Below are 23,033 nucleotides of genomic sequence, written 5' to 3'. Positions count from 1 at the left end.
CTTAATCTTGTGTCTGTGGTTTACCTTGACCAGTTAATAGTTTGCCTTGTCTGAACTAAAATGTTAACACATTCAATGCACACAGATTAAAAACACATCTTTTCCCCTAGCATAGATATGGCCTAACATGGGCTAAACTGGTCTGGTTAAAACCCAGGGTCCCCACTAGGCTTTAACTCAACCACAGTAGTAGGTGTTCATGTGTAACTATACACTAGACCGTAGTCACTAATGTGTTCTATTTACGTCTTGATGAGAGACTGCAAGGTCTCTGAAACAGAGATAGTCCTTAGCCTTTTGTTTATACAGCACCAAACTTATTGATGACTCTTAGAATTATATTGTTGTATGCAGCTTAGTTGTAGCCATGTCGGTCCCAGAATATTAGAAAGAAAAGGTGGGTGAAGTAATATCTTTTACTGACAAACATCTGTTGGAGACAGAGACCTGAAGAAGAGCTCCGAGTGGCTTAAAAGCTCGTCTGTCTAACCAACAGAAGTTGGTTTGATAACAAGATATTACCTCACCGACCTCTGTCTCGGTTAGAATTACAGCAGCTGCAGCTATGAGACTGATGCTCTATCCTGGATATTTGCGGCCCTATGTCCTCTTTCTGAGAAGCCCTGGAGCAGGGATATTATCTTTGGATTCAGATGACTAGAAAGTTAACACAGAGCTTCCCTTCATTCTGTTGTCGGCTTGAGGTTAACTCCAGTTTTGGCCCTAACCTTACTCCCCTCCACACACAAAAATCCCCAGCTCGAGTTAAGCAGTGCTTTACAAGAGCCAGGCGAGGGCGTGAGGCAGAGGGACTAATACAGCAATGGGGATGCAGCTGCTGAGTTTACAGTGTCCCAGCTGCTAATCCAAGGCCTGTGCTCCCGGGCAGCGTGGCTGTTCTCACCCCCAGCTAGGCTGGCCCAAGCCGAGTTATCCACTCCACCGACCTCCCTGTCACAGCCAGGACAAGCCCAGGGTGACCCCCCAGCTCTCCCCAAACACCCACCCCACAGGCCTGGCCCCATCTATACCCCACCCACAACAGGCCCCGCCTCTCCACCCCAGGCCTGGACGCCCACGCAGGAGGCCGGGCGCGGCGGGTACCTGCGGGGTCTCCTCAGTGAAGAAGACCTTGTCCCCCAGCCGGAGGCAGACGGGCTCCTCGCCCAGCCCGGGCGACCCCTGCCTGCGCCGCCGCCGCCGGGGAGGGGGGCAGCCCGCGCCGCCCCGGCCGCCGCGGCAGCAGCCGAAGACGAAGGCGCAGCGCGCGCGGTGCAGCCGGCGCACGGTGCGTCGGATGAGCCCGGCCCAGCCGGCCCCCCAGCGCGCCCAGAGGTACAGGTAGCACAGCGTGATCAGCATGGCCGGCGGCGCCCCGCTCCGGCTCCTTCCCGATTGGCTGCCCTGCCCCCTGCCACCCTCGGCGGAGAGAGAGGCGTTCGCCGGTTGGCTAATCTAACTGCGGCTCTGATTGGCTGCCCGAAAGGAAGCGGCTGCTGATTGGTTGGTGCCTTCACGCCCGCTCCCCTCCTGCGCGCGGAGCGGCAGCGAAACAGCTGGTTCGGGCGCCGCTTGTGCTGCCCCTGCCCCGCCCGGCCCGCGGGAGCCTCCTGCCCCTGCCCCTGCGCCCAGGCTTTTCCGAGGCGCCAGCCAATTCCGCTCCCGCGGGAGGCGGGGGGGAGCGACAGCTGTTGTCCGCCCCACGCCCGTATGAACTGATTTCACCCTCAAGGTGGGTTAAGGTACATTTCAGCTGCCGTGTAAGCACAGGTGTGGTCGTCCCGTTTTTGTTTCATAGCTGAAAAATAAATCCTGCAAAAAATGCAAAGTGGAAGTACGGGTCTAGCACGCCCGAAGGGGGCCTTAAGGAAAGAAGTACAGTAACAGCCATTCATAGAATCATAGATCAGGGTTGGAATGGACCTCAGGAGGTCATCTATTCCAACCCCCTGCTCAAAGCAGGACCAATCCCCAACTAAATCATCCCAGCCAGGGCTGTGTCAAGCCTGACCTTAAAAATATCTAAGGAAGGAGATTCCACCACCTCCCTAGGTAACGCATTCCAGTGTTTCACCACCTTCCTAGTGAAAAAGTTTTTCCTAATATCCAACCTAAACTAAATTAATTTGGGGGCACTAGGAGAAGGAATTCAAGGGTTTCTCAAACTTCATTGCACTGTGATCCCCTTCTGACAACAAAAATTACTACAGGACCCCAGGAGGGAGGACCAAAGCCTGAGCCCACCCAAGTCCCACTGCCCCAGGAGCGGGGAGTATAAAGCCCAAGCCCAGTAGAGCCAAAGCTGAAGCCCAGGGGAGGAGCCTGTAACCTGAGCCACACCATCCAGGGCTGAAGCCCTTGGGCTTCAGCTTTGGCCCCATGCCGTGGGGCTCAGGCTTCAGCCCCTGACCCCAGCAAGTCTAACACCAATCCTGGTGACCCCTTTAAAACAGGGTTATGAGCACTTTGGGGTCCCAACCGCCAGTTTGAGAAACGCTGACCTATTCTAATATGACTGTTTATTTTCACTATTTTGTGTATTTTATTCTGACCAAAAGCAAACAAACCCAGAAATAAATATAAACGTTATTGGGAGACCAAGTTGGAAAAATATTCAAGCCTCCTTCCAATACAAAAGGCTACTATAGTGTTTTAAAAGCAAATCCTAAAAAAAAGTCTTTGTTTAGGATTTAGGCTTTACCAGAGGCAGAGGCTTTACCAGGGGCTTTACCAGAGGCATGAGATTTTGATTGCAGAATCTGGATTTTAAGACCCAACCTGATTCTACAAGCAGATCCATATAAATGGACCACTAAACTTCTGTGGAACCCCACTGGCTTCAATGGAGCTCTGAGAGGATGCAGGGGTTTGTCCACATGGAGTTTATTGCAGGACTGAAAGGATAGGCCTAGATCCTGTGAACACTTGTACATATACTCACTTTTATACTTGTAAGAAGTCCTGTCAAATTCATTGGGACATGAAGTTTATAGGCATGAAGTTAGGCATGTGTGCAACTATTTGTGAGATACCTTAGTTTGCAAGTTCTCCAGCCCAGGTGAATGGTGACTATATCTTTACTGGATTTATGAGGCACTAACCACCTCTCTGGGCACTTTACTTAAGTTTATTTTTAATGTATCAAGGAAATGTGAACAGGTCAATAATAGTGATTTGTTTCAGTCCTGTCTTTATTCAGTGATTTCCTCCCCAGATCATAGGACAAAGAGGAACAAAAGCAATATACAGTGAAAAGAAACCGATAAATCTGATGGAATAAAGACTATGAGTGGCAACATGAGTAACTCCTGTCATGCTAAATGCCACATCACAGATGCTATTGATACTGAATTGAGGACTCAAAGTATAGGACAAAATTAATATGAACCTACGTGCACAAGTGTAATGGGGTTCCATTCACTGCTAGGGCACTTCTTCGTAGTTGTTCTGGGGATTAGCTTTTTCCAGGTCCAACACCCCCTTCTGCCACTTGCTGTGTGTTCTGCTGCCTCTCTGCGAGACCCTGGGTGCTCTCCCTTTGTGGTTTAGCCCTCCACCCAAGTCACTATTTGATTTCCTCCTTCCAGGATATTAATGTCTTTCCATAGAAATTGCCTCCACCATTCTTCTCATTCACTGCCCAGATGATGCCACTTGCACAGGAACCCAGGCCCACCCTCTACTTCAGGTTCTATTTCAGGGACCTTCTAATCAGCAGCCAAGGTCTGCACTATCTTAAACCTTACTACCCTTTCCCCAAGCTTTTTCCCCTACATCCTCTCCTCAAAGTTTCTTTCCTTCCCTCTCTTTCTAATATCCAGAAAGTGACTGCAGGCTCCCTGGCTGCAGCCTTTTTCTGTTGCCAGCTTTCTGGCTTTATACCAGCCTCACTGGTTCCTTCTCAGCTGGGCTCCATCATCAATCCAGGGTTACTTAAGCCACAGTTGAGGGGAAATGTGTGGCCTACCTGGTTAATTGGCCCCTTCTCAGCTTCATTATCCTTCCTAGGCTGGTATGGGGGCGAACTCCCCATCACAACAAGCCAAGTGATGTTTGATGCTAAAATAACGCTACAAGCCTGTAGAGGAAAACTGTTTTAATGCACAGGTTGCTCATAAGCAGAATTGAAAAGGACAACATTTAGTCCTACTGCTTATCTGATACGATGTCAGGGATGACATAACTAGTGCTTGAATTCAAACAGAAAGTGGTGGTATGCTTCCCTTTCTACCTATTATAGCCTAGATTGACTCGATGTTTCTCTGTCAGGTACTTATTGCTGTAGTATCTGAGCATCTTATATTTTGTTCTCATTACATACTTAGTAGGGTATTATCCTTATTTGATAGAAGGGACATTTAGATACAGGGAGATTAAGTGACTTGCCAAAGATCTTGGGCAGAGTTAGAAATTGAACCCAAATCTCTAAAGTCCCACCATCTTAGCCATCTTTCCCTCTCTTGATATGAGGCCCCTCCACTCCTAATTTTTTCTCCCAACTTTTACATTTTTCCTCCATTTCTCCTCAACTCTAGTTGTGATACATACAGCAAGTATATCAAATGGTTCACCATTAATGAATGGTTCATGACTACTAATTTGCTCCTTCCATATCAAGTAAACATAAGGGGTATTTCAGAGCTGTTCTTTCTCAGTCCCTTCACCATTGCAACCATGGAGGTTGGATAAGGTGCGATCATATGGATCACTGCAGCTACCTGGATAACACCATTACTATAAGAATGACATTTTATATCAACCATAAACACTAACACATCTCCAGAAAGTGGATTTTATTTTACAAACATTCCTTCTTCCAGGCAACTGACGGAGAGAGAAAGGAATGATTTGACTTCTGCTTTCAGTAAGGATGTGCTATCACTATTCTGATATACAATATTTTGTGTTGGTACAGGGGATTTAATGGCTCAGCACACTGATAGATTAGAGTATCACCTTTAGGTCCGTACAGCACAGATGTAAATAAAACAGTTGCCTACATGTATATTATGCATGTCTAGAGTTAGAATAGAAGATTGAGTTCTATTGTTTAAGTCAGTTTTAACTCAAGTCTTATTTGCTGTCACTGGTGTTATATAGCAACTTATATACTCAAGCACAATAGAATAATGTATTCTGTATTTTATAGCTAAAGTACTTACCAAGTATGAGATCTTACATGGTACTCGGATTGACTCTTACCTTGCTAAAAATGGATACAACAATGACACTTGGCCCTATCCCAGTATGCATCATTATTCCTTAAAGGAACAGCATCTCCATCATCATAGACTTTACATCTAGCTAAATATCCAATAGTCTTTTTTAGGCCAACCACTAGAGGGCAAAACAATCAAACTGATAAGCCTGATTTCAGATAGCAGAGGGTTGCAATACATATAAGTCAGTTTGCTACACTGAATGAAAGTGCAGGATGGCTGTTGTGGGAAGGTAGCATGGGTGAGGAAAGCTGCATGACCCCAAATCTGCCTGTGCATATGCTACAAATATGCTCCTTTAGCTGCAGGTGAAGCAACAGGTGGGTTCCTAGAAAGCCCTCCTTATTCCTGTGATAGATTCTAATACGCTAGTTACTTCAGGAGTAGCTCATGTGTACACGGATTACTCCCGGGGTAATTATGCTCTACTGTGCATGCGCAGAATTGATGTCCCCCACAGATTTATTTGCTTCCCCACAGAAAAATTACTTTCTGACAGGGAACCAAAGAGAAGCCACAAGAGTGGTCATGCGATCCTCCCCAGCAATATGTTTCGGGTGCCCAGGGCAGCTGGCAGAGGTAAATCACCATGGGGCAGAGGGCGGGACTGGGGAAGACCCGGCTGGTGGCTCCCACCCGGCACCGGTCTCAGCTGCTAGTCCTCGCTTGGCTGGGGAGGACAGGAAGGGAGACTTCCTCTTCCACTGCACAACATCCGAGGCCATGTTAGACCCACCCCCAGATTTCTCCCCCGGCTGTAGGAAGCTCTGCAAACTCTTCCCCACCCCCACGTTTCCTGCACCCATCACTCCTCAGCTGCAGGGAAGGGGTTACTGTACAGGAAGCTGCTCCCCCATCCACCCAACCCCTGTGTATCCAGACTCCCTCATACCGAGACTCCCCAACAAGCCCCAATCCCCCTTCACGTGGACCACCCCAATGAGCTACCTACACCCAGATCCCCACCCTACCAAGCACCAACGAGTTGCACCTTGATCCCCACCCCACTGAGCCCCACTCCCCCAGCATCTGGACTCTCCACTGAGCCCCCCCACACCCCGGATCCCCTGCCGAGCTCTATGCCCTCCCCCACACCCAGACCCCCCTCCCCCCCGGCTGAGCTCCAACTACATTCAGCTGGACCCCCCTGCAGACCCTCCCATTACTGTTGCATCCAGAATCCCCCCACACCTGGATCCCCCACTGAGCCACCCGAACCCAGATTGCCCCACACAAAAATCTCTCAACACACACCTGGATCCCCCCCACACTAAGCCCCTTCACACTTGGATCCTGCCTTGCTGAGCCTGCCTGCGCACACCTGGTGCACCTAGCACAGAGGCACAGGTCCCTGGGGTGTTTCTGGGGCCTGCGCTGTGTCAGGGTTGGATGCAGCCTCACTGCTAGTCTGTGTGCTGGGCGGGGGAGCTGCACAGTGATCTCCCACCTCTGTGCAGCCAGTGGCCTGTGCTCCCCAATGCCATGCTGGATCCTCCACATTTGTTTGACAAATAAAATTTGAAGAAATTTTTTTTTTTGGCACAGAATTTTTAATTTTTTGGTGCAGAATGCCCCGCAGGAGTAAGGGATATAGTTTCAGGCATCATCCAACTAGGCCAGGCTTCTCTGTTCTGCTGTAAGTGCATATACCTTGGCCCTCCGGTACCACAAATGGACAGCTTGATCCTAACAGTCTAATAGTGAGTGTTTGAATGAAGAGTAAGGAGCAAAAAAAAAAGAAAGCAACTTTGACATAACTTTAGACTCCCACAACAAACTGTTTAAACTGTTGTATGCGGTGTTGTTGTAGCCGTGTTGGTCCCAAGATATTAAGGAGACATGGTGACTGAGGTATTATTAGGGTGAGCCGATAGCAAGTGTGAAAAATCGGGACACTTTTTTTGTGATGGGGGGGTTATAGTTGCCTTTATAAGGCAAAGCCCCTAATATTGGGACCATCCCAACAGTATCAGGATGTCTGGTAACCCTAAGTAATATCTTTCATTGGACCAACTTCCATTGGTGAGAGAGAGAAGCTTTCGAGCTTACACAGAGCAGCTCACTCACCTTGTGTCTCTTTTGAAACTGTTGGCAATTTCAGCAGAAAGACCAAGATATGAAAACTGAACTATTCTCTCCCCACTAGGTCAAACTGGAGGAACACTTGGGCTTGCACTCCCACAGCCCATCCCGTCCTTGTTCTGTGAATAGAGGACTATACGAATTCTGAAACTGAGATTTTACTTTATGCAGAATGTGCTACACAGGTCAAAACACTTACAGAAGCACATCAAAAGAGAGTAAAACAAGCAAAGCATACATTCTCGGGGAGAGCTCTGAACTCTGGAATTCACTTCCTCCACACTAGTCCAACAGGGCGGTTTCTGCTGACCTTCAGAGCACATTGTGAAACCCCATCTGTTTATTTAATCTTTGCTTGATGGGACAGGTACTTTTGTTTAACCATGAGGTTAATCCTTCAGTGACATTGAATGTGATCAGCTATGTTTTGATAATTAACTTTTTTTTTTTTTTTACCTGGGAGAGTCAAGAATGGCATTTTTATTCATTATAAATAAAAATACATATTAAAAGCAGAACATGGAACCAAATCAAAACACAGATACAATAGAGATTCAAGCAAAACCAACCTGTTCCCTATCTGTGTACGTGTTTTGCTTCCATAGTATAGCATACCTGAAATGTCCAGGAAGTACAAACTGTTTGATTTTTCTTTGTTGGTGTCATTTCTAAGGGAGGATGCACAAATAAAATGTCTCCTAGCTGACCACTGTTTGCTCATTTGTGATATCCTATGTATCGTACAGAGTGAACAAACCCTCTTCCCGTTAAAAAAAAAAAAAAAAAAAAAAAATAAGGAAAGGTGTGACAGGTTTCAGTCGGTCCTCCAAGCCCCTGGGGGGCGATGGAGAGCTCTGGTCCCACTGGCAGGCCTTAGTCACACCTTTCGGGCGCTGGGGAATTAGCGGGAAAGGTGTGCTGGCCGGAGTCCGCAGTGCGCCCCTCAGGCAGGGGAGCGCTGGTATGGGTTGGTAGCGCACAGTTTTGCTACCCAAGACAGGTTGGCCGGGGTAGGGGAACACAGGCCCACCAAACTCCACTGCCTTCCAGCCCAGGGCCCCGACAGTGGCGGGAGGCGAAGGTCCCACCGCTGGGTCAGCAGGGGGCCGTCCGCGCCCCGCTGACCAAATATACCCACCACACGGTGCAGTTCTGCCCCGGGCTACTTCCTACCCGGTCTCTCAAGCGGGTCTCTCCGGTCCCTCCAGCTCATCCGGGTATTCAGCTGCTGGCAGCTCCAGCTCCCTCTCTATGTCGGGCTCACGCTGGCCTGGGCTACAGCCAGGCCCCTCCAGGTCCTCCGGGTACTCAGCGGCTGGCAGTCCTGGTCGCCACAGGCCTTCCTCCCAGTCAGGTTCCTCCTGGCCCAGGGCCTCCCCTGGGTCAGCAGCAGGATCGCAAGGGAGCAGCCTGTGTCTGTCTCCCTCCCTGGTGCTCTCCTCACTGGGCAAAGGACCCTGCCCTTTGTACTTCCTGTCCCACCCCTCCCCTTCCGGGGATTGGCGTAAGCTTGGTCTGGCCCCGCCCACTCAGGCTGAGAGGGTGGCTCTTTACCCTCTGGGTCGGAGGGAAGCCACCCTGGCTCCCCTACAAAAGGGTATTAAAGTCAGACATTTAGCAAGCAGGCATGAGGATACCTGTGATAGAGTAGCAAAAGAGGTTTAAGAGAGAAAAAAGAAACAATAAACAAAAAAATACAAAATAAGAATGGGGGAAAAATATCAATACCAAAAGCAGCCTGGAAGCTTTGGTTTGTAGAAGTGCATACTTTCCTTTTAGGAAAGAAATGGGTAGAATCAGAGCTAAATTCTGCTCACTTATACAAGTGTGAAACCAGACTAGCTCTTGTGACTTCACAGCCTTATTATAGTGTAGTTTAGACTTTGTCAAGACAAAGCAGGGAAGTACTGATCAATTAAAGTTATGAACAATAAATTAGACTGGCTTCCCTTTTTATTTTATAGCAATTAAGAACTTGTCTACAACTTGGAAATTTATCATAATAGCTATTCTGTAATAATTAGTCCAAAATAGTTATTTCAGTATAAGCTCCCATGCACATGCACTTATGTTCCTTGGTGTTGTGTATGTGTGTCTTATACACACATAGAGTGTCCACACTGGAGCTTGTACCAAAATGATTATTCCGAAATAGCTAATCCAGTAAATTTCCAAATGTAGACTAGCCTGAAGAGGGACTTGGAAGCCAGCGTGAGTAATCCACTGCCTCTCCCTTCTGCAGAGAACAATGAAGGCCATGTGATTATGGGACAATGAGGACACAGAGAACAGAAGAGTATTTAAAGAGAAGTTGTTACAAACTGATAAAGTTGAACAGGACTGATACTTTAAATTCTGTGGGTGAGCTAGAAGCCAAAAGCTGTCTCTGAGATTTTTTTTTTGTCTGCAATTTATGACTATAAAGACTTATTCTATGCTGTCTTCTGTTTAATACATGATGGTCTTCAAAACTATATCTTTATTTAAAATTTTTACAATTCCTGTTAGACTAAGACAACACATTAGGGCTATATTTTGTTCTTGGTTACACCTATTTAAATCCAGAGTAACTCCTATTTATTTTTCAATCCTGCAAAGACTTATACATGTAAATAGTCATCCCACAATGGGACTACTCACTTGCATAAAGATGAACACATGCATAAGTAAAAATAACGAGGAGTCCTTGTGGCACCTTAGCTTATGCCCAAATAAATTTCAAAAGCTTATGCCCAAATAAATTTGTTATTCTCTAAGGTGCCACAAGGACTCCTCGTTGTTTTTGCTGATACAGACTAACACAGCTACCACTCTGAGACCTTTCGACATGCATAAGGGTTTGCAGGATCAGAGCCCTAACGAACAATTATAGCTACAGTACAACTACTATCAAGTAATGCCAGGTGCAAAAATTATTCTAATTCTTTTATGAGAAACTGAAGCCAAAGGATTACCCCAATCCACCCACCTCACAGCAAGTATGTATTTTGAAGGCAGTAAGAATCTGCACCTTGAAACTGAGCAATACTGCACCCAAGAGATACATGGGTAGCAGCAGATGCTCCCAAATCAAATCCGGTGCTTTTTTGTCCTTGAGGTCATGATTTGAGGAAAGGCATTCTTTTCCCCAGTGAAATATTTTTTTTCACTAGAAAGGATGCTGAGTAGAGAGGATTTATGCAAAGATGTGGATAGTAACATATTCATCAATTAAATTCAAAAGAATGTAGATACATTTACATATTTCTCCTCAAAGGCAATAAAGTCACCTACTGAAGCAAAGTCCCCAAACACCAATAAAACAGTGTTAGGGCCTGATCCTGACAAGTACAGAGCACCTGTAAATCCCAATGAAGTCAAAATCAGACCCTTCTATCAAAGCTACATTCAGACAATATCAGAAGTATGGGAAATGCCCCATGAACAGATAAACATTAACTGTAACAATCAAAATGCTTTAGATGGGGATTGCACATCCTTACCTTCATTAGACTTCACCAAAATTTAACACTTGTATAAAACATAGTTACATTGTAATGATATTCCCTTCTTAAAAATGGGAAAACTGCTAATGGATTAATGCTGACTTTTTTAAAAAGCCAACTTTCCAGCATTTGTACAGCTAGTACCATTTTACAGAACTAAACTATTTTCCTCAGTCCACATATTCCACTCTTGGACCCATACCCCCCTCCCTCCGCCCCCCCAAAAATTATTAGGAATTAAAGAAAATATTGGTATTAAGAAAGTGATGCATATACAAGACAATTCAGAGGGGTAGATTACTTTGTGATGTGAATAACAGGATATACTATCTGCCTAAACAGAGGTAAAGGAAATGATCATTACTCTACAGGTCTTCAGCACTGTTTATGTAACAATAGTCTAGTCCCTCAATGTTTGGGCTTTCGTGGTGCTTTCCTGGGTAGGCAGGAAACCCTAGGGGTTAACATCTTTACTGTTTATGCGTCAAGGCAAAAAATGGTAGCTGTATATCAACAAAACACAACATATTTCTAAAATAAAATTACAATTTCTAAAGAGATACAGTATTTCAGACTACAAATTCTGCTGATTTTGTTTGGCTTCTTTCAACGATTCCTGCACTTGCAAAACTCTACTTGCCTTTTATCTGTGAGAACAGAGTAAGTATTTAAAAAAACTATACAGCCAATTACAGTTCAAGAGTCCCCTTAGTTATCCCTCCACAATCATCCTGTGCAGACTGACTTTCTTTTGAAGATTAATAAATTAGGGTTAGGAAACAGCACTAACAAAAGTTCTGAATTAGCAAAGCTAACTACTAAAATCCATACTAAAAATGCAGTAAGGTTATGGCGGCATAAGTAAGCACTCAGAAGTCAGGAAATGCAAAGTTAAGGCTGCAAAATGCAAAGGCAATCTTAACTAAGCATGTCAATAGTCCACTGAAGCCAATGAAACTACCCATGCAATTAAAGTTCAACACATAGTTAAGTGCTTTGCTGAACCAGTGCTATAAGGCAATGCTACCTCACATTTTTCTACAACCTTAAATACAGATGTCTAGCACGGAGTAATAGATTTGTTAAAAATTTATACTTCCACTGTAATCAAAGCAGTCCTGTATATCTTCGGGAGATTTGTTTTATGGTAACATTTCTTCATGCTAAGGACTGTATTTTAATAATTTGGGCCTTGATCCTGCAGTAAAATCCAAATTGGGGGACTCTTGCTGCCAGCTAAAGTAGGGGTGGGCAAACTACGGCCCGCCAGCTGTTTTAATCTGGCTTTCGAGCTCCCGCTGGGGAATGGGTACGGGGGCTGCTCCACGTGGCTCCCGGAAGCAGCAGCATGGCCTCTCCTCTGGCTCCTACATGTAGGGGTAGCCAGGGGCTTCTGCTCTGCACACTGCCCCCGCCCCAAGCACTGCACCTGCAGTTCCCATTGGCTGGAAACTGCAGCCAATGGGGGCTGCAGGGACGGTGCCTGCGGACGGGGCAGCGCGCAGAGCTGCCTGGGCGCACCTCTACATAAGAGCCGGAGAAGGGACATGCCACTGCTTCTAGGAGCCACTTGAAGTAAGTGCCGCCCGGAGCCTGCACCCCTGAGCCTCTCCCTGTGCCCCAACCCCCTGCCCCAGCCCTGTTCCCCCTCCCGCTCTCCAAACCCCTCAATCCCAGCCCAGAGCACCCTGCTACACCCCAAACTCCTCATCCCCAGCCCCACTCCAGAGCCCGTACCCCCAACCAGAGCCCTCACCCCAACCCCAATTTTGTGAGCATTCATCGCCCGCCATTCAATTTCTATTCCCAGATGTGATCCTCGGGCCAAAAAGTTTCTCACCCCTGAGCTAAAGTCTCACTGAAGTCATAGGGCACATGAACCCAAGCATCTACCCATATGGATCTGATTGCATGATCAAGGACTTAGTCATCAGCTATCCTTTTCAACTGGCAGCACAACTTCTCTTAGTAGGCATTTGACAACAAAGCTAATTTAGACCCTGATTCAATTAAAATAAATGAAATTATTCATGTGCTTAAAGTTAGGCAATATTTAAGTACCTTGTGAATAGGGGCCCTGAGTGCTTTTTTAGGTTGCCTAGATATGCCAGCAGATTTTTGATTCTATTTCATGTTGTATACTTAATACACTGTTATTTAAATACCATTCACTGTATTTTTCATACAAGTTGTTAGTGATCCTTTATTGGCATACAAAGTATAGTGCACAGAACAAGATGCTATGCATGTATTTAAAGCGGTAGAAAATATTATATAGATTTTATATATATATTATATGTGCACACACACACCATTATTTGAGAAATGCTATGTATTCATGCAATTAAACACTAGAGCAGGGGTGGGCAAACTTTTTGGCCCGAGGGCCACATCGGGGTTGCGAAACGGTATGGAGGGCCGGGTAGGGAAGGCTGTGCCTCCCCAAACAGCCTGGCCCCCGCCCCCTATCCGCCCCCTCCCACTTCCCGCTCCCTGACTGCCCCCCTCAGAACTCCTGACCCATCCAAACCCCCCTGTTCCCTGTCGCCTGACTGGCCCCCCAGGACTCCCACCCCTTATCCAATCTCCCCTGCTCCCTGTCCCCTGACTGCCCTGACCCCTATCCACACCCCTGCCCACTGACAGGCCCCCCCCCCCCGGGAATCCCATGCCTACCCAACCCCCCCTTTCCCTGTCCCCTGACTGCCCCCCCCAGAACCTCCACCCCAATCCAACCGCCCCTGTCCCTTATCCAACCATCCCCCAGCCCCCCTTATCATGCTGCTTAGAGCGGCAGGACAGGCTTATTGGAAAGCCTGGGAGGTGGGCGGTCACAAGCTGTGCTGCCCATGCAGCAGCGTGGCTGCAGGGGAGGGGGGACAGCATGGGAGGGGCTGGGGCGAGCCTCCCCGTCCGGGAGCTCAGGGGCCAGGCAGGACAGTTCCGCTGGCTGGACGTGGCCCGCGGGCCGAAGTTTGCCCACTTCTGCACTAGAGTAACACACATGCATGAGGACGCAGATGTACGTTGTGCAAGTTTAACTGGGCATCCTCAGCAATTTCTAGAGCAGTGCTGGAATAACTTAGGTCTCTGATCCTAAGCTTTGTAACTTACCACAGACAGCCTATGGCTGTGTGGTTATCGTAAGAAAAGTGAATGTAAAAATGGCACCTGCTCAACAGATCCAATTCCTGTATATTTTCAAAGTGATCTGCTTACTTCGTTAAAAAAAAATTAAAACTATTGTTTACACACTGTTAGCTCTGCAGTGCTAACAAAAATATATAAGAATGAATTAATTCTATTCTGGTTCACACCTCAAGAGATTTTTAATTTTTTTGCTAAGCACCGGCTACAGAACATTTATTACTTACGATAGTGCAAAAGCTAGAAGGGAGCCAGATTCACTGTCAGATCCAAATTAAGCTGCAGGGATGGCAGCTAGGCAAATAAGTATTTTAACCTGTAAAGTGAGCAAATGTGATGATTTTCCATAGCACTGAAAATCAGGTAATGTTACCAACTGCAATAAATCTATTCTTGTACAATATAATAGTCTGTGTGTAATTAGTGGTCCAAATTAAGGCAATGGGCAGGAAAGCTTAGAAAAGGTTTATTCCTATCTCACCCTGGTAGTTTAAAATATGTACTATATGCAGTGAAACAGCAGAACCTCAAAGCAGTGGCAGTGATTACCAAGCATGCTTTGTTGGAGGATGTATTCTCTCTTAGCATCAGCTTTCTCCTCCTAGCGACCAAACAGATCAAGCTTAAAAGTAACATCCTCTGTTTTTAAGGCAGTCATTAGGTTTGCATTTTAAGTTATCATCTTCCTTCACCCTCGTATTTTTTCCTTTTTTTGAAATCTGGAACTGACAGACTGTTTTGTAATTTTAAAACAAAGGTCTTTTTTAAAGTCACCTGTGAACTGGATTGGTATTTTTTCCATTTGTTTTGTTAGATATTTGAGGTTGTAGATTTTCCTACTTAATTTTTATTTACACACAAATACATATATTCACAGTGTACTTCACATAAAACAAAAATAGGTAAAACAAAGGCAGAAAGATAAAGAGTTTAGGTTATTTCCACTATAATATGCTGATTAAAGTAAACTAAAGTACTGTATTTATTACACTCTCCATAGAACACCATGACAACAGGAAAACTTTGAAATAGTTGGAGGAGATAGAGGGGAACTCATTAAGGTCATATCCCTCCATTTACCTGAAGGCTTGCTTGTTTTAGGTAAGTACTCTTGAGTAGCTGCAATAAAGGAGGAGCTGAAATGCCTGGAGAAGCAGCTAGCCAGGCACAGGAACACAAAACAGCAGACAGGCAAGCAAGCACTATGGAGGCTGAAGCTGCTAAATTCTTGCTCCAGGCTACAGTGACTCAGATCTGTCATTCTTCCAGAGATATCCAGCCGCATTCTCTCCATCCAAGAGAGCAGCCAGAAAGGTAAGACAGAGAAAAGGAGAAATGCTTCCTCAACAACCCAGTTTTAAAAATCTCTAGCAGGAATACTATGTAGCTACAATGGGCAAAGACAGGACTTGCATAAAGGCAGGCATTCAGTCCCTGGAGAAGCAATTCAGTGTTCTCTCTAATTATGGACAAAATTTTTCATTAAAATAACACCACCTGCTAAACTACACTGTGGGATCCATACCACTTCCAAAGTCATTTAAATAGCCAGCCTATCTAGTTGTTTAGACTTTAAGTGCAGGTTGCACATAATCAATGTGACCTTCTCTAATAGCTGATTGGAAACAGACTGCACCATAAAGAACTACCACCTTAAAAAATAAAATTTAAAAAAAAACAAAAACCACTTTTCTGTTTTATCTCCTATTTTTACATGTTAAAAACATAGTACAGAGCTGGTGAGAATTTTTATTTTTGCAATAATTGTCTTTTTTAATTGAAGAAGGTTTCCAAATGATAAATTTTTCATTCAGCTCTAGTTACAAATAAGGTTACTTTAACTGAAAGATAAGAACTGTTTTTTCAGTTTATTTACTTTGAGCATTTGACAGCAGTTAGAGTATAATCAGTTTCACTCTTTCCCCTTTGTGTGGGTATTTAGTTACAGAGGAGAGAAAAGACATTTAAAAATAGGTAAATGTGATTGTAAAACTAAAAAATTATTAGAGGGGAGAAAGAGGCTGGTGTAGTACAAGAAACTGCTTACGTTTTTATTAAATTGATTAGATTTCAAGTTAGCAGCATCACTTTAATGTAATAAATTGCCGACTTAATAAAAATAGATCAGCTACTCTATGATCAAAATATAAGCAAAAAAAAAAAAAATCAAGTTGATCATGCAAAGCCAGGTGCAATCCACTTTAATTAGGAATACTTATTTGGGATATCAGAGAGACAAGGTAGGCAAGGTAATTTCTATTGGACCAACATCTGATGGTGGAAGGGACAAGCTTCCAAGCTTCAGAGCTCTTCCTTATGTCACTGAGGAACTGGGATAGTATAATTCAATAAACTACCTAATTTATTTCATGAATAATAAGATTAATAGGAAGTTAAGTATATTCTATAAATTAAACATTCTAAAATTGATTTAAATGTAATCCCTTGGTGAGCCCCTTGGATTGTGAAATCAATTAATATTGTGCCAATAGCTAATATGTGGGACTAACCGTTTATCCAGTTCAGACTTTCCTTTGTTATTAATTTTAGTGCATGTAAACTGACAGCACATAGAGAAGCCCGCGGGCAGAATAAGACCTACCATTGAAATCACATTTACCCATATCAATGTGTTGAGACAAGAATAAACTTATTTCAAAGGCACAGATAGCATGTAATGAAGGTAACTATAATTGCACTGAAATGTGCCAATTATCATAAAGAATTACCTATGAGAGTGTGTTGTTCTTCATTAAACTTTCAGCAACCCTACCTTATGGAGACCCTGGATTCTCACAGCAAGAGATGCTGAACTGGGACATCAAGGAATGGTAAGGTTAAGTTCTGGGAAAAAAAATCAAAGAAAGCCAAGTGTGTTTAAAAAAAAAAAAGTCAAAATGAGAAGAACATAGGAGACCAATTTTCTTCTTATAAAAGTTAGGGCTGTTAACAGAATAACAATTGAAATTTATTAACTATTTTTGGATGTTTTTCTACATTTTCAAATATATTGATTTCTATTACAACACAGAATACAAAGTGTACAGTGCTCACTTAATATTATTTTTATTACAAACATTTGCACTGTAAAAATGATAAAAGAAATAGTATTTTTAAATTCATCTCATACCATAATGCAATCTCTTTATCGTGAAAGTGCAATTTACAAATGTAGGGGTTTTTTTTGTTCCATAACTGCACTCAAAAACAAAACAATGTAAAACTTTAGCGCCTACAAGTCCACTCAGTCCTACTTCTTGTTCAGCCAATCACTAAGACAAATAAGTTTGTTTACATTTACAGGAGATAATGCTGCGGGCTTCTGATTTACAGTGTCACCTAAAAGTGAGAACAAGCATTTGCATGGCACTTTTATAGTTGGCATTGCAAGGTATTTACAGGCCAGATATGCTAAGCATTCATGTGCCCCTTCATGCTTCAGCCACCATTCCAGAGGACATGCTTCCATGCTGATGGTGCTTGTTAAAAAAATAATGCGTTAATTAAATTTTGACTGAACTCCTTGAGGGAGAATAGTAAGTCTTGTGCTCTGTTTTACTCGCATTCTGCCATGTATTTCATACTATAGCAGTCTCGGATGATGATGCAGCACATGTTGTTCATTTTAAGAACACTTTCACTGAAGATCTGAGGGAACACAAAGAAGGTACCAATGTAAGATTTCTAAAGATAGCTACAGCACTCGACCCAAGGTTTAAGAATCTGAAATGCCATCCAAAATCTGAGAGGGGTGAGGTATGGAGCACGCTCTCAGAAGTCTTAAAAGAGCAACACTCAGATATGGAAACTACAGAACCTGAACCATCAAAAAAGAAAATCAACCTTCTGCTGGTGGCATCTGACTCAGACGATGAAAGTGAACATATGTCTGTCTGCACTGCTTTGGATCATTATCGAGCAGAGCCAGTCATCAGCATGGATGCATGTACCCTGGAATGGTGGTTGAAACATGAAGGGACATATGAATCTTTAGCGCGTCTGGCACATAAATATCTTGCAATGCCGGCTACAACAGTGCCATGTGAACGTCTGTTTTCACTTTCAGGTGACATTGTAAATAAGAAGCGGGCAGCATTGTCTCCTGCACATGTAAACAAACTTGTGATTGGCTGAATAAGAAGTAGGACTGAGTGGACTTCTAGGCGCTAAAGTTTTACTTTGTTTTATTTTTGAATGCAAGGGTTTTTTTGTACATAATTCTACAGTTGTAAATTCAAGTTTCATGATAAAGGAGATTGCATTACAGTACTTGTATTAGGTGAATTGAAAAATACAATTTCTTTTGTTTTTTCCAGCACAAATATTTGTAATAAATAAATATAAAGTGAGCACTGTACATTTTGTATTCTGTGCTGTAATTGAAATCAAAATATTTGAAAATGTAGAAAACATCCAAAATATTTCAATAAACGGTATTCTATTATTGTTTAACAGTGCAATTAATCACAATTAAGCCCTAATAAAAATAGAACAATAGTTTCAAGATACGTTCTTTATAGCTCTCTGCTATTGTCTATAAAAACAGGACCTGGGATATGATAGCAGGTGTGAAAGGAAGCACAACAGTTAATGTTGAACAACAATTTCCATTCTAGCACCATTAAAATAACCTCTCAGGCTGAAGGTTTAATTCTTAGTCTCTGCCTAACTGTGAATGGGATGAATGAGAGTGAGAAAGTTTGAGCCAAAAAAGTGATTTTTTTTTGGACAGTGCTACAGCTAAAACAGATAGAGAAAAAAGGTTGAAATGTGGTATAAAAATAGTCTTTATTCAAAGGTACTTCTTAATATTCTGGTGATAATTTTTTTTTAATTGTGTTTAGTTCAAAGTACATAGCTATTGACTTCAATGGTAGTACTCACATGCATAAGTGTTTGCAGGATCCTAGCTAAGGCTACAGCTATCCACAATGTACATCTTATGAGGGTCACGGCTTATAGCGATTCCCCTACATTCTAAGGTGTGCAGGTGTGGAACACCTCTTCTTCCCTTTTTGTGAGCCTTTTAAGGTTGGCGGCCATTGCTGACCCAACCTTTGGATGGCTCCTGGATGAGATTCCAAGGGTGCAACTCCAGTAGGCTTACAGAAGAATGTACCTACACAGCAGAGTTCTAAGCTTTGCTGGCAGGTACCCATCAGATGAGTGGGTCTCCCACCCAACACTCCTTAGCACATCTGCATCTATGGATACTCAGAACCAGTAGTGAAAACTTGAGGAATGAAATAGCAAGAAGTTCCAAAGAGACTGGGCAACTTGGAGGAGTTAAGGTTTCCGGGATCAGGAAGCTGTAATACTCTTTACATGGAAAAAATCACATCTGTATAGAACGTTTTATGCAACCTATACATGAGGTTTTCAGCTGTGCCTTGCTCCCACCAATTTATTCACTGAATGTAGTAGGTCATCCATGTTAATTTCTAGGAGCCTGCCACTGTTAAAAAAAATTATGCACAGTTCAAACAGCTGGTTTTAATATTAATGTTTCCCTTGTTGTCCAGAACCTCCCAACTCCCTCTCTTTTATGCTGCAGGGCCCACCCAAGATCCCCCATTAAACCAAGAGTCTCCATTCCTCATTAGGTCCCCAACTGTGAAGGAGAGGAACCCCACTTTGGCACTCCTTACCAGGTGCACAATAGCTGAGGAAGATTCTTGACTACTTTATAAGGTGGGGGGCGGGTAGCGAGGGGGAAGGCCCATTCTAATAGACTTAAGCAAGATTCCTCAGCTACAGAATTCCTATACAGTAACTCCTCACTTAAAGTCATCCCGGTTAATGTTGTTTCGTTGCTGATCAATTAGGGAACATGCTTATTTAAAGTTGTGCAATGCTCCCTTATAACGTTGTTTGGCAGCCGCCTGCTTTGTCCACTGCTTGCAGGAAAAGCAGCCCGTTGCAGCTAGCTGGTGGGGGCTTGGAACCAGGATGGACCGGCAGCCCCCCATCAACTCCCTTATCAGCTCCCCGCTCCGCTAAGTTCCCTGTGCGGCAGCCGCCCAGCAAGCTATCAATTGCCAGCAGTTCAGCTGTCCCTCCCGCCACTGCCATGTGCTGCTCCTACCCTCTGCCTTGGAGCTGCTCCTGGGGACCTTTCTGCACTCCTGGGGGTGCAGGCTCTGGGGTGGGGCTGGGGATGAGGGGTTTGGGGTGCAAGAGGGTGCTCTGGGCTGGGGTAGGAAGTTGGGGTATGGGGAGAGGCTTAGGGGTGCAGGGTCTGGGCGGCTCTTACCTCAAGTGGCTCCTGGAAGCAGCGGCATGTCCCTTCTCCAGCTCTTATGTAGAGGCTCGGCCAGGCAGCTCTGCACGCTGCCCCGTCCACAGGCACCGCCCCTGCAGCTCCCATTGGCTGCGGTTCCCGGCCAATGGGAACTGCAGGTGCAGCACTTGGGGCGGAGGCAGTGTGCAGAGCAGAAGCCCCTGGCTGCCCCTATGCGTAGGAGCCGGAGGGGGGGCCATGCTGCTGCTTCTGGGAGCCACGTGGAGCAGCCCCCGTACCCATTCCCCAGCGGGAGCTCGAAAGCCAGATTAAAACAGCTGGCGGGCTGGATCCAGCCCACGGGCCATAGTTTGCACACCCCTGCACTAGAGGAACCCAGGCCTGCCCATTACTCTGGATTCCAACCCAGGCACCCTATACACAGCAGCTACACACTGCTCACCACCTTTATCTCCAGCCCTATCTCTCAGCATCCCCAGGTTCTTCTCCCTCTGCAATCTCAGTGTAAATTCAGCCAGAAATAACCTTTAGCTACTTGTCAGTCTCCTTTGGCCAGAGAGGAAGCCACTTCTTCCCTCCTCTGGTATCAGCCTGGAACTGATATGCTAAGCTCCTGCAGCTCCTTTTATCTGAGCCTGCTGGGCTCTGATTGGCTGTCTCTAGCCCTTGGAGGACCAGGTCTCTCTAATTTTCAAGCTGGCCAGTCCAGTAAGGCCTCTCTAGGCAGTGGTGGAGGACCATTTTTGAGGTTCTTTTCCTTGTACCTTGCTTTTTCCTGGGGTGGGATGTAGAAGAGCAGCAGGGCTTCCCCAGTACAACCCATCACAGCTTTACAGTACCAAGTTAGTCATTGCAGTATCAAACCTGTCTAGGTAAGTTCAGCAATAGCACTATCCATATGGACTATCCTCTCTGGACAGGGATACTGACTAGATGATCCAAAAAATCTTTTTCATCTCTAACTTCTGTGATACCCTCCTCATTTTGAAAAGTATCATGGGATCTTTGATTTCACTCAGCAGCTCCCTCTCCAGGACCAGGGTAAAAGGGACTTCAGTTTAACATCTCATTCACAGTACCTCTAATAGTGTAGCATCTCCTAGGATTCCACTGCAGTATCTGCATTGGAAAGGAGCACAAACTATGGCATGGCTTGAGTCCTCCATTTTAGAGGCTATTGCTGCTAGCTGAACCCAGCCAACACAAAAGAAGTATCTCGGTGTGTTTGTTCAGCACCTAGCACAATGGACTGGGGCCACTAGGTGCTATATTACCAAAGTAATAATAATAGTAATAATTTTTTAAAAAATGTTCGCTTTAAAACAAAAGCCTGAAATATTTAATTATTCATTTAGATGGGAAGTTTTAAGTACAGTAGTTTGAAAATTTAACGGAGTGGAATTATACTCCATGGATGTCTGATGATATAATACCTGAGATTTAATTAATATATATTACTGCATTTTCTTGCCATTACAAGAAAATTGTAAAATCTTAGATAATTTTTACAGCTGTTTCTAAATCACACGTGTCTTTACAGTCTGACCTGGACGGTGATCAGAGAAATTTTAGCTCAAAAGGAGCTTTGGGGTTTCAGCATCCAGTGAGGTGAGATGAATCCTATAAGTTGATCCAGGAAAAGTGAAATTTGTATTTTTGTTCTTCAGTCATAAATTCCCCCCATGGCAAAGTGTCAAACTGTGTAATTCACCTGAGAAGACATACAAGGTAAGCAGGATCTGAAGCAACATGCTAAATCATGACATTAGAAAGCCATGGAAAGAGCCAATGTCATCCTGACAGACCAGACTTACCCCACTGTGAGTCAAGGTTTCATAATTAACATCTCCTCAGAAAAGGAAACTGAAAGTCAAGGTATCTAATAGTATATACCTTCTCCTTCTCTACCCAGAGAGACACATCTACTACTAGAACCAACCCACACAAAAACAACAGACCACAGCCTTAAACCAGCCTTTCAGCACCCTTCCTCAAACTCCCCACCACCATTAACAAACAAACACGTCCTCTCCCTGACTATCAAGTCTGCAGAGTTCTAGAAAAATCACATTTTCTCATGTTCTCAGGAGCAGCTCTTTGTCAAATAGAGACCTCTGGCTAACCCAATATTTGACATTCCCCCCACCTCCCAAAAAAGTAACTGGGAGTATATTCACTACCAACACCAATAGTACCACCCAGGGAAGAGATGGGACTACTTCAGTGAGTCCTTTAGATAGAAGGATGGTTTAAAACATGGAGAGATGAAGAGGAGAGAGAAGCCATCAAGGAAGCAGAGGAGCCTCCCTTCCACAAAGAAGTGAAGAAATGTAGCCTTCAGACACAAGCCTTGAGTCAGTTAGTCTGGAAGGATTCTTATAGTTTTACATGGTTTTTATAAGTGATTCTGTTTTGTTTTACTAGACTTTATTTGCCCAAATCTAAATCCCAGAAGTTCCTACACAACATTGGAAAGAAGGTTCTGGCCAGTTTTCCAGTACAAGCCACAATTCATTTCTACAATGATGACTCTGATTCTGAAGATGACGAGGAAGAAAGGAATTCAGCTTTGTAATGAACATACTCAGCCTCTGAGGACCATGTAAATCAAGAGACAAAAAAATGGCTTCTAATGTGTTTTACTAGCAAAAATCATATAAACCAAAAAACAGATCTAAAGCTCATGTGAGAATCATCTTCTTGCTGTCACATGAAAAATAGTGGGGTGATGCAAATAGCAACAATCATGGAAGGTTTGTTTTCTTTTTGGGAGGCTTACAGGAACAAAAGTCCTTATAGCAGTTTCTAGAATTTTAAGTTGCAGAGCTTTGTGTGGTCCCCAAATTCACTCTGGCTGGA

General features: G+C 44.3%; 2 protein-coding genes across 14 annotated transcripts in view; one reads left to right on the top strand and one right to left on the bottom strand.

Annotated features, from left to right (window-relative positions):
- HLCS (holocarboxylase synthetase) overlaps positions 1 to 1,394 on the bottom strand; it is a 211,741-nt gene extending 210,347 nt beyond the window's left edge. For 2 of the 9 annotated variants that reach the window (XR_005226123.2, XM_037904170.2), the window contains exon 1: positions 1,105 to 1,393. Coding sequence is in view for 6 of the 9 variants with exons in the window: in XM_037904170.2 (XP_037760098.1) it covers positions 1,105 to 1,362 (258 nt within the window). In the remaining 3 variants the exon portion in view is untranslated. Of the gene's footprint in view, positions 1 to 1,104 lie in introns of all 9 variants that reach the window. The other 7 variants (XM_043538250.1, XM_043538249.1, XM_037904147.2 and 4 more) reach the window with 5 other exon arrangements.
- Positions 1,395 to 1,508: 114 nt separating this feature from the next.
- Positions 1,509 to 22,782, top strand: RIPPLY3 (ripply transcriptional repressor 3). 5 transcript variants are annotated; one of them, XM_043538258.1, is made up of 6 exons: positions 1,518 to 1,732; positions 9,544 to 9,662; positions 14,934 to 15,247; positions 16,698 to 16,764; positions 21,715 to 21,782; positions 22,599 to 22,782. In XM_043538258.1, the coding sequence occupies exons 3-6, from the start codon at positions 15,075 to 15,077 to the stop codon at positions 22,747 to 22,749; spliced, it is 459 nt and encodes a 152-aa protein (XP_043394193.1). In that variant the 5' UTR covers positions 1,518 to 1,732; positions 9,544 to 9,662; positions 14,934 to 15,074; the 3' UTR covers positions 22,750 to 22,782. The 5 variants fall into 5 exon arrangements, with proteins under 5 accessions (XP_007068317.2, XP_043394194.1, XP_043394193.1 ...); XM_043538257.1 differs by having other exon boundaries at positions 1,518 to 1,742; XM_007068255.4 differs by lacking the exon at positions 9,544 to 9,662 and having other exon boundaries at positions 1,509 to 1,742.
- Positions 22,783 to 23,033: the final 251 nt, after the last annotated feature.

Source organism: Chelonia mydas, chromosome 1 (assembly GCF_015237465.2).
Source record: "Chelonia mydas isolate rCheMyd1 chromosome 1, rCheMyd1.pri.v2, whole genome shotgun sequence".
Classification (NCBI taxonomy): Eukaryota; Metazoa; Chordata; order Testudines; family Cheloniidae; genus Chelonia; species Chelonia mydas.
Note: the sequence above shows the minus strand (reverse complement) of the source record. Positions and strands in the feature narration are given on the sequence as shown.